This window comes from Lactuca sativa, chromosome 4 (assembly GCF_002870075.4).
Source record: "Lactuca sativa cultivar Salinas chromosome 4, Lsat_Salinas_v11, whole genome shotgun sequence".
In the NCBI taxonomy this organism is placed as follows: domain Eukaryota; kingdom Viridiplantae; phylum Streptophyta; class Magnoliopsida; order Asterales; family Asteraceae; genus Lactuca; species Lactuca sativa.
Window position 1 is genome coordinate 149523778 of NC_056626.2, and position 11248 is coordinate 149535025.

The window sequence follows — 11248 nt, forward strand, 5'->3', positions numbered from 1 at the left end:
GGATAAAAAGGACTTAAGGACCCGAAACCCCTCTTAAGGAGCCGAACCCTCTTAAGGACCCGAAACCCCTCTTAGGAACCGAACTTGTCAGAAGCGAACTTGTCAGAAGCGAACCCTCTCGGACCGAGACTCGCATGATGAACCGAACCTCGCACAGGGAACCGAAGGTACCTTCGGTCCATTTCGCCTCCTACCCTTTCGCTCCATTTCGCCTTCGGCCCAGCAGTAGAAGGGACCGAACCTCGGCCTAGGACCGAGAGGTCTCGCAGGGAAGCCCATTTCTTCCAGGTTTTCGATTCCGACTTCGTTTTGGCTTCGTTTTTCATCAATTTAACGAGGGATTTTCACCCAAAACTTTATTTTAACAATTAAAACCCATAAATCATTAATTCCCACATTTTTAATATAAATATTATCTAAGAAATTAGTGGGTGAAGTACAAAGGTTGAGTGTTGACTTTGCTTTACCTTATGACACAAGCAACCACCCCCACACCCACTCTATGACCAGCCACACCTCCCCACCTTACCTAGGTCACTTCAATGTCCTTTCCACTCATTTACCCTCCCTCCCCACGTCCTTAGGGCTGGAACCTCCATCCTCTCTCCTAACTTTTCTCATTTTCTCTCATTCTTCCATCAAGATCAAACTTCATTTTCTCTCTCTAAAATTCGAGATTCAAGTCCATTCTCCAAGCTTTTCTTCTACCTTTGATAAGTATTAACATCCTCCATGAGATTATTACACTTCATTCTACTCCAATCATCGATTGCTTACACAAACTCCATCACTTTAATGTTAGATTCTCGAAAATCGTCAAGGCATCTTCAAGTGTTCTTGAGTTGAACACTTCAATTCTTCAGCAATCATCTACTGAAATCACACAAGGTGAGTTCATACCCCTACATTTTCATGTTTTCTTAAGTTTTTAGGGTGGAATACAAGTTAAAACACCAAGAACATAACTAAACTTTTCCATCAGCTTTCATCAGAAAAGTTGGACTCCATTCACGGACTGTTTTGGGAAACTTAAACATTTTAGTTTTCAAAACTGTTTTAGTTGCAAGTAGTTCCAGTACTTAGCTTTAAAATGAATACTTTCACATCTCCACACGATTTGTCTACAATTTATGGTGATTTTTACAAAACTGCCTATCGTTTCAAACATCAATCCGGACCAGTCTGTGATTATGGAATTTTTCACACCAGTTGGAGGTCATTAAAATTCATAATAAAAATTATGAACAAACTTGACTCATTTCCCAAACACTCAGAATTTACGGATTCTGATTTGGACCTTTGATGATTTTTCTATAAATTTTCTAAGAATAGTAAATGAAAATATTAACAACAGAAAAATGATATCAATTTCATTTCACCTTGTAACATGTTAAGCAAGGTGTATATCTTTATGTGAAAATATGTCATTACAAATAGATGACATTTTGACTTAGTATGTAGTCATACATCAGAAAACAAATGGATTTTTACCTACAAAAGCATCGTAATTAATTTGTTATTATAATGCATGTTGCTTCACTTTAGTAAAAAGTACATATACATATCGGTAAACAAAAGGGTTTTTACCTTCACAAATACGGTAGTTAACCATAATAAACAAATTTATAACTATTACATTTAAACGTTTTGATAAACTATAATAGGTATGGTTTATGTTTCCATTAACACATCAAACACGTTTCGGAAGGTTTTATTCCCATAGAAAAAGGTTTTACACTCACGCACACCACACGTAAACTTGTTACTTAAATTGTGAGACATTCTCTTTCCGTACGTCCGAGTGCGGAATCCAAATTCCTGGTAGTTATAAACAGAGTCTCTTGTAGGGAGAACGTGATAGTTGTGTATAGATCTATATTGGGTTAGACACCCCACACCTGAGCTGCATGCAACAGCTAGACCGGCAGGTCTGTGGTGACAAATGTCATATCAGTTTCGCGACGCCTGAGAAACGTTGTGGCAGGTTCATTCAGTCATAGTATGGTTATAGCGACTCACATAGAAAGTTAACAACTCATAAAGTTTACGGGAATTTTCATAATCAAAAGGGGTTTTATGTCAATTTAAAATCACTTTCTACCTCAATATGTACGGATATTACTGTACACTTTCGGTCTTGGTATTTAAGACTACACGTCATTCATTACGGGATTTTCCTTCAAATCAAAAATGGATTTTATGCTAATTTAAAACCACGATTATATCATTAAGTATGGAAAATACTTGTTTATTCTTGGTCCTGGGATTTATGACCACATAACTTTTAAAAGGAAAATATTGGATTTTTCTTGGTAACACACAACACATTACAAAGAACGGTTTCCAAACTCCTTATCTCAAAAACTTATGAACTCACCAACCTTTGTGTTGACACTTTTTCAAAACTACTTGTATTCTCAGGAATTCAGTGAAACAGGAAATCAACAGCGTTTTGAGGATGGGACGATAAATCGTTAAACAATTCATTTTGTCATCATAATGTAATTGATTTGAATCATGTAAACATATACTTTGGTGTAACTTTTTCAATTATATTTATGATGGTTGTATTTACTTTGAGCACTATTATACTCGTTGTTGTGATACTATACATGAAGTCCTCCACCCCCGGACGTTTCCGCCATCCTTGGTTTGGGGGTGTGACATGTGGCCTGCCACATTTCCCACAGCGGCTCTGGCCCTGCTGGCCCTTCGACCTCGAGTCGAATCCCTTGGGTTTCATCCCAGAAACCCCAATCGTCTGCCCAGTCTCCGCCTTCCTCTTCCTAAGGTGCTCTATGTCAATCTCCCTCTCCCTTGCCCTGCCTATCATATCGTCCAAGGTCGGACATGCTGAATAGATGACATGTTTCCGAATGTCAGCTCTCAACATGTCATGGTATCGGGTCTTCCTCATCTCCTCGTCACCCGCATACTGATGCACCAGTAAGGCCCTCTCCCTGAACTTGGCGGTAATCTCCGCCACTAACTCAATCGTCTGTCTCATATCAAGAAACTCCCTAGCTAGCTGCTGAATCTCCACAGCTGGTGTGAACTCATCTCGAAATATTTTCATAAAGTCTGACCAGGTCATAGCCTCAATGGCTGGGTCTCCGATCGATTCACTGACTACCTCCCACCAGTCTCTAGCTCTCTCTCTCAAACATCTTGTGGCATACCAGACTTTCGACCCTTCAGGTCAAAAGCTCTTCAACTATGAAGACTCAATGTCTGCAACCCATCTCCTGGCCACAATGAGGTCCTTCACCCCGTGATAATCTGGCGCACCGCATCCCCTGAAATCCTTGAAGGAGAGTGTGTATGTGTCCCGGACTGGCCAGGTGCCATGTCACTCCTGAACGACCTGAGGCGCTCCTCCATCAGCTCGATGATCCCTTCCTTGATCAACCTGAAAATCACTGAGGACGCCTCAAGGATGCCTCTCGTAATCTTGAATGTGATGAACTCACGTAATCCATCGTCAACCGGCTTGGAACCTAAACCTGAACCTGACCCAGACCCTGAACGTCCTGCTCCTTGATGTTTTACCACCATTCTGAAACAAAACTCATAATCATCAGGGTCATATATAACCTCAAGAGGTCTCACACCCTCTTCAAGTTCCCTGGTTCTATCTCAGCCCTCCTTGACTCGAGTACGGATCATCTTCTTTCAGTAGTATGGGCCCATACTGCCTTCCACATCTATCCATACTTTCCTCAAGGATTTCCTTGACCTCACCAAGTCCATTTCACTACTACTGCTTGTTGCACTAATTTCATCCTAGGCTTAACCTAGGGTAACTCTCCGACCTACTCTCCGCCATCAGCTGCATAAGAAATCCCGGCTACCTTTACCTAACTAGCTCGTGAATACCATTACATATCACTAAGACAAGCTAATTCTTCGAATGAGAGGTCCTGCCCTACAACGGTTAGACTTAGACAAGAGCTGTGAAATAGGGCTAGACCTAACCTTCTGAAATTATTTATTCTTCGTAATATGTAACTTAACGTATTTGTTTACTAGATAATTAAATATAACTAGGACTCCAAAAAACACAAAGCAATCAGCATTCGGGCATTAAGTAACCCAAACCAAGCATATCCTAATTTGGCTGTCATATCTCTGACTAGTCAGTATTGTCATGCAACTCAATCAAGCACATACATCAGGTATATAAGGCATCTTCCTAAATCCTTAGCCCTAATCTAGCATGTAGTCCTCACAATCATACAATAGGCATATAAGGCATCCTTCCTAGATCCTTAGCCCTAATCTAGCATGCAGTTCTCATAATGGGAGACTGTTGGATTAAAGTGTCTTAACTCATAACTAAATTGGTATAAAATTGCAAATAGAAATGAAGTCCTTTTCGGGTTGCCCTTATAACCAGAAATAGCTAGAAATGATATTAGGACAGAGAGAGAGAGAGAGAGAGAGAGATAAGGGGAGAGAGAGAGAGAGAGAGAAATGATTTGTTAATATATTATGTGATTAATATATTAATTGGAAATAGATAATGGACCTGTTAATTTGTTATGTGATTAATAAATTAACATGAGATCAATAGTTAAATAATTGATTTGTTGATTTATATGGTTAATAAATTAATAAGAAATCCATTAGAATTAATTAATTATTAATTAGATAATTATTAATCAGAATTAGTCAAGAATTAATTTGGGATTAAATGGAATTAATTAAATGTGCAAATGTTGAATTGTAATTGTTCAATAGTTAAACAAAAGAAGACAATTCTAGAACCATCCAAGGGTGGACGGTTTTGGAGGCTCTTATAGGGTTCCTCAATGTATATAAGGAAATGATTTGAATTGGGATTAAATCTATTATTTAATTAATTCAAATTTTGCTTTGCATGCAAGTTACCTAAACCATAAATAGGACCATTTGAATCTTTAATTTTATTTATGACCTTTTCAAGAAGCATAGGAACGAAATTTCTTCCTTCCTCCTCTCTCTCCTTTTCATTCTAGGATTTCTAGGGTTTTGGGTACAAACGATTAAAGACACTAAACTTTTGGTGCTTGCTTTCCAAGGGTTTTGAAGAAGGATTTGAATTGGTTATGTGCTATAATAATCAAAAGGTATGTAAATCATAACTCTATGTTTATTTCTATTATTAAAGAGTTCATTTAGGGTTCTTGATGTTCATAGTTTATTTCTATCACACTAGAGAAAACATAGATTCAAATAGGTTGCATGTGAACTTAAGAGTTAAGTAATTTTCCGCCATATGTATAGATTTATAACCTATAAAACCCATCAAGTTCATCGTATGTGATCACGAAGTGATGTATAGTTTCAGCATTTACATCCATTGTGTGAATTTTGTCCAATTCGGAGACTGCATGATTCAACTCGAAAAGTTCGTGCGCCACCCTAAAACCAAAAAACACAATTTTAATCCCCTAAAAATACTCGAACGGATGAAAATTCATTGTAGATGATCACAGAGTGATGTATATTTTTAGCATTTATATCCATTATGCAAATTTCATCCACTTCGAAGAGTACATGATTTAACTCGAAAAGTTTGCGCGCCACCCCAAAACCGCAAAACACAATTTTTAGCGTCAAAAAGTCTCGAACTGTCGAAAAAAACATCGCAGGTGATCATAAAGTAATGTATGATTTTTGCGTTTACATCCATTGTGTGAATTTCGTCCAAATCAGAGACAACATGATTCAACTCGAAAAGTTCACGCACCAGGCCAAAATCGAAAAACGCAATTTTGAGCCCTTAAAAGGTCTCAAACGGTCATTAAAAATCATAGGTGGCCACAAAATGATGTATAGTTTTCACATTTACATCCACTGTATGAATTTCATCATATTTGGAGACAATATGATTCAACACGAAAAGTTTGTGTGCCACCCCAAAACCGAAAAACACGATTTTAAGACCCTAAAAAGCCCTAAATGGTCCAAAAAACATCGCATGTGATCCCAAAGTGATGTATATTTTTAGCATTTACATCCACTATGCAAATTTCCTTAAATTCGAAGATTACAATATTCAACTCGAAAAGTTTGTGCACCACCCCAAAATCGAAAAATGCGATTTTGACCCTTTAAGTAGTATCGAACGGTTGAAAAAACATCGCAGGTGATCACAAAGTGGTGTATAGTTTTCGCAGTTACATCCACTGTGCAAATTTCGTCCAATTCGGAGACTGTATGATTCAACTCGAAAAAGTTCGTGCACCACATCAATACCGAAAACGCAATTTTGAGCCCCCTAAAAAGTATGGAATGGTTGAAAAAACATCACAGGTGATCACTAAGTGATGTATAGTTTTAGCATTTACATCCACTGTGCGAATTTCGTCCATTTCGGAGAGTACATGATTCAACTCGAAAAGTTCGTGCACCACCCCAAAATCGAAAAATGTGATTTTGAGCCCATAAAAAGTATCGAATGGTTAAAAAAATCGCAGGTGATCACATAGTGATGTATAGTTCTCGCATTTACATCCATTGTGCGAATTTCGTCCAATTCACAGACTGCATGACTCAACTCAAAAAGTTCGTGCACCACCCCAAAATCGAAAAACTCGATTTTGAGCCCTAAAAAGTCTCGAACGGTGGAAAATGCATTGCAGGTAATCATAAAGTGATGTATATTTTTAGCATTTACATCATTTGTGCGAATTTTGTCCAATTTGGAGACTACATCATTCAACTCGAAAAGTTCGCACGTCACCTCATAATCGAAAAACACGATTTTGAGCCCCTAAAAGGTCTCGAGCGGTCAAATAAACATAGCAATTGATGACAAAGTGATGTATTATTTTCGTATTTACATCCACTGCGTGAATTTCGTCTAAATCGGAGACTGCATGATTCAACTCGACTAGTTCATGCGTCACCCTAAAACGAAAAACGCGATTTTGAGCCCTAAAAAGTCTCTAACGGTCGGAAAAACATCGCAGGTGATCACAAAGTGGTGTATAGTTTTCGCTTACATCCACTATGCGAATTTATCCAATTCGGAGACTGCATGATTCAAATCAAAAAGTTTGCACGCTACCCTAAAATCGAAAATGTGGTTTTGAGTCCCTAAAAAGTCTCGAATGGTAAAAAAAAACATTTCATTGGTCACAAAGTGATGTGTAGTTTTAGCATTTACATTCATTGTGCGAATTCGTCAAATTCATAGACTGCATCATTCAACTTGAAAAGTTTGTCCGCCACCCCAAAACCGAAAAACACGATTTTGAGCCCCTAAAAGTATCAATCGTAAAAACATTGCATGTGATCACAAACTGATGTATAGTTTTACCATTTACATCCACTATGCAAATTTCATTCAATTTGGAGACTGCATGATTCAACTTGAAAAGTTCATGTGCCACCCCAAAAACAAAAAAAAACACAATTTTGAGCCCCTAAAAAGTCTTGAACAGTCGAAAACTTATCGCAGGTGATTACGAAGTGATTTATAGTTTTAGTATTTACATTCACTATGCAAATTTCGTCCAATTTGGATACTGCATGATTCAACTCGAAAAGTCTGCGCACCACCCCAATACCGGAAAATGCAATTTTTAGCCCTTAAAACGTCTCGAATGGTCGAAAAAACATCGCAGGTGATCTTAATGTGATGTATAGTTTTCGCATTTACATCCACTATGCGAATTACGTCCAATTCGGAAACTATCTCGAAAAATTCACGTGCCACCCCAAATCCGAAAAACACAATTTTGAGCCCCTAAAAAGTTTCAAACAGTCAAAAATACATCATAGGTAATCACAAAATGATGTATAGTTTTAGCATTTACATCCATTGTACCAATGGTTACTCATATGGGATAATTATAAGTATGATCATATGCATTTGGTGCACTTATGTCGTATCACAATTTTTTGGTATCTTGTATGTTGCCCTTGATCAATAATTGATCCATCCTAAAATGACAAAACATATTCCATATTAATAATAACGATTGCTAAAAAAATTGAATAACTATTAAACAAACTACCATTTTTGCATGCTTATCGATACTCCCTCACCATCCTCATCAACGATGAATTCATCATAAATAGCATCATAACAATATATTAATATGATTGATTACTTAAAATCTAAATAACTATTTTACAAATTACCTTAGTTGTAGACATATCCTTATCACCGTCAAAATCCTCATCGACAATGGATCGTTCCTAAAAGACGAACCTCTTTATTATCTACATTCACAACCCTCATGTTTCCTAGTTCTCATCTTCTTTATTGGCATTCCTTAAGGACTTATGCACATATTCATCATCATTAACATACATATCATCCAAACCATCCATCACCCATGGCATATTATTGGTGATGTTATTGTCATCCACAATCTTACTCATTAATCTCATAAAAGTCATTTCATGTCATATCTTTACGAAACAATCATATGTTTCCTTCCCGGTGTGCACCAAATCGTATATGGCCAGGGAATGCTTAAAATTCATATACTATGACATTAATCGTTGTCAATTTCTCTAAATATGTATGAAACAATGGCATTGGTGAGACCTTATGGGGTACATATGAGGATGACTAGTTGTCAATATAGGGTTACAGTACGTAAAAAACACAACATTGTTATGTAACAACTTAAAAATGCAAAATATATTCAAGAATATGTTCTTGAACCGTTGTTGATTGTAAATTGTAATTGAATAAGAAATATTAATGATCACTTATTTGCATTATTGCCATTTCCTCATTCTGGACAAAGAATTATGATGATCTTTGAACATAGTTAGCGTATAAAGCGACATTCTACATACAAGAATGACCTTTAATATATGTTTGTCTCTCACTCGTCGGAGTTTTGGTATAAAAGTTTTGATGCCTATCCTCATTTTACTATATAAGAAGAAAAATTGGTCATGGCGGAAGATATAGTCATTTTATTTATTAGGGAAACAAACAAAGTTTTTTTTTTTAGGGGAAGAGAACTTTCCTAACGAGGGTTTCACGACTAGCTTTCGCGCATCGACTGACTAATCACCTATTGCAAACATGAAGTTATATCTAATGTTTTGGAATCAATTGCATACGAACCTCAATGACCACAATAGAGTAGGGAAAACAAGCAAAGTTACACATAAAGAATAATCCTTTTTTTTTTTTATTTTGATTATGAAAAAAATAATTTCAAAAAACAAAAAATTAAAAAATTAATCAAATAAAAACCATATATACAACAAGTCAAGTTTTTTTTTTTTTTTTTTGAAATTTTGTCGGAGAATTTTTTTCCATCCACATGGGCCACATTGATCGACGGCTAAAAAGAAGTGTCCAAAGTCCCTATAAAGAACCCATATAAAATCTGCCGTTCCTCAGTCCTCACACTCATACAACTCCTACTAAGTCCTACCATTCTCACTCAGACAATATCACAAACACCTTCACGACAACCCATCAAAACCTCTTGCACAATACAAATCACCATGGCTAGATCTCAACAACGATACAGAGGAGTTCGACAAAGACATTGGGGATCTTGGGTCTCCGAAATTCGCCACCCTATCCTGTAAATTTCTAATCTTGATGCCTCTGATTGCAAACTCGATAACTGAATCTTGGTGCTAGCTAGCTAGGCATAATTCTGAAACATTTTCGTTTTCTAATCTTTACATTTGTGTGAACAGGAAAACAAGAATCTGGCTAGGGACATTCGAGACAGCAGAGGATGCAGCAAGAGCGTACGACGAAGCGGCTAGGCTCATGTGTGGTACAAGAGCGCGGACAAACTTCGAAGGGTCGCAGTCGCAATCGCAATCGCAATCGCAGTCATCTTCTTCAAAGCTACTGTCTGCAACTTTAAGAGCAAAATTACATAAATGCCACATGACATCTCTTGCAATGACGAAGAAAACAGAAGTGGGTAACCAAGAAGATCAACGGACTCATCAGCGGTCTCCCTGCTCTGATACAGGGGAGGAGTTCATGGAGAACAGGGGCAATTTCGGGAATATTGTGAATTGGGAGGGTAAAGTAGAGAATATTCAACAGTATAAGTCTTCTGAAGATGAGCATATAGAGCAAATGATCCAGGAGTTGCTTGATTATGGAACAATCGAGTTTTGTTCTGTTGTGCAAAACTAAACGAATCATCTTTCTTTTGGTCTACCAAAACGACACCGTTCATGCACACTTATTATTAAATACTGTGCTTGGAAATACCGAGCGACATATATATATATATATATATATATATATATATATATATATATATATATATATATATATATATATATATATATATATATATATATATTCTAGTTTAGTGATTAGTGAAGCCTCGAGTATCAATCACTTCCTTGAGATCGAAAGAAAAAAATCACCATTGTAGAAAAAATCAAGCAAATACAGTAGGGGGATAATTTTGTAATTTTCATCATGGTTGATTTCACTCTTTGTACCAAAAATAAATAATTGAGTACTTGAGTTATGATTTTGGGTATTACAAAATTTGTTAAAAGATGCTAATTTTGCATGTTATGATGTCTAATATTATACTTAAGGACACTGACCTTATGATTATATTGTCGTGACTTTTATCTCATGTATATGATTATAGTATTGCAAACAAAACTGTTCCAAAAGATTCTAGATGATTGATTGCAAATTATACTCTAAATGGTATCACTATCGATAAACATGTAATGATGTGGAGATAGGAGTGATAATAAAAAACTTTGACACATTCCATAAGAACCTCGGATAGCAATTTTAGATACCAAAAATGTTTGCTCTTTCGACAAAGTTTTGCGTAAAATCATATATGTTGTTCAATATTCGTTAAGGGTCGAAGTGATATGAATGTCATGGGTGATAAACTTTTTTTTTTCTTCCATTAAATGTTTTTTGAGTATGTATTAAATGAATAAATGATTTATTTTGTAATGCAACATGTGTTATATATGTAATACTTGTTTCTTTTATAGACGGCCGAACAGTCCGAATATGAAAAAATGAAAATGATTATGTGATTTTTTTTGTGCAGAAATGACATCGTATAATAAATAATTATTTATCTTAAAGCTGTTATAAATTATTAAAATTGTAAAAAATGATAATGTTAATATAAATCTAAAAATCCAAAAATAAATCTATAGTAATTCCAGAATGTAAAAGAACCATATAGGGATTCAGGTCTTATCACATAATATAATAATATTTTAATATTCATGAAATTCAATTAAATCGGGATTTGAGAATCCATTG

The 11248-nt window shown here is 36.1% G+C and overlaps 1 protein-coding gene across 1 annotated transcript; it reads left to right on the forward strand.

Moving 5' to 3' along the window:
• Positions 1 to 9213: 9213 nt before the first annotated feature.
• On the forward strand, positions 9214 to 10156 carry LOC111892275 (ethylene-responsive transcription factor ERF003). Its single transcript, XM_023888350.3, has 2 exons — positions 9214 to 9551; positions 9670 to 10156. The coding sequence occupies exons 1-2, from the start codon at positions 9469 to 9471 to the stop codon at positions 10124 to 10126; spliced, it is 540 nt and encodes a 179-aa protein (XP_023744118.1). The 5' UTR covers positions 9214 to 9468; the 3' UTR covers positions 10127 to 10156.
• The last annotated feature ends 1092 nt before the right edge of the window (positions 10157 to 11248 follow it).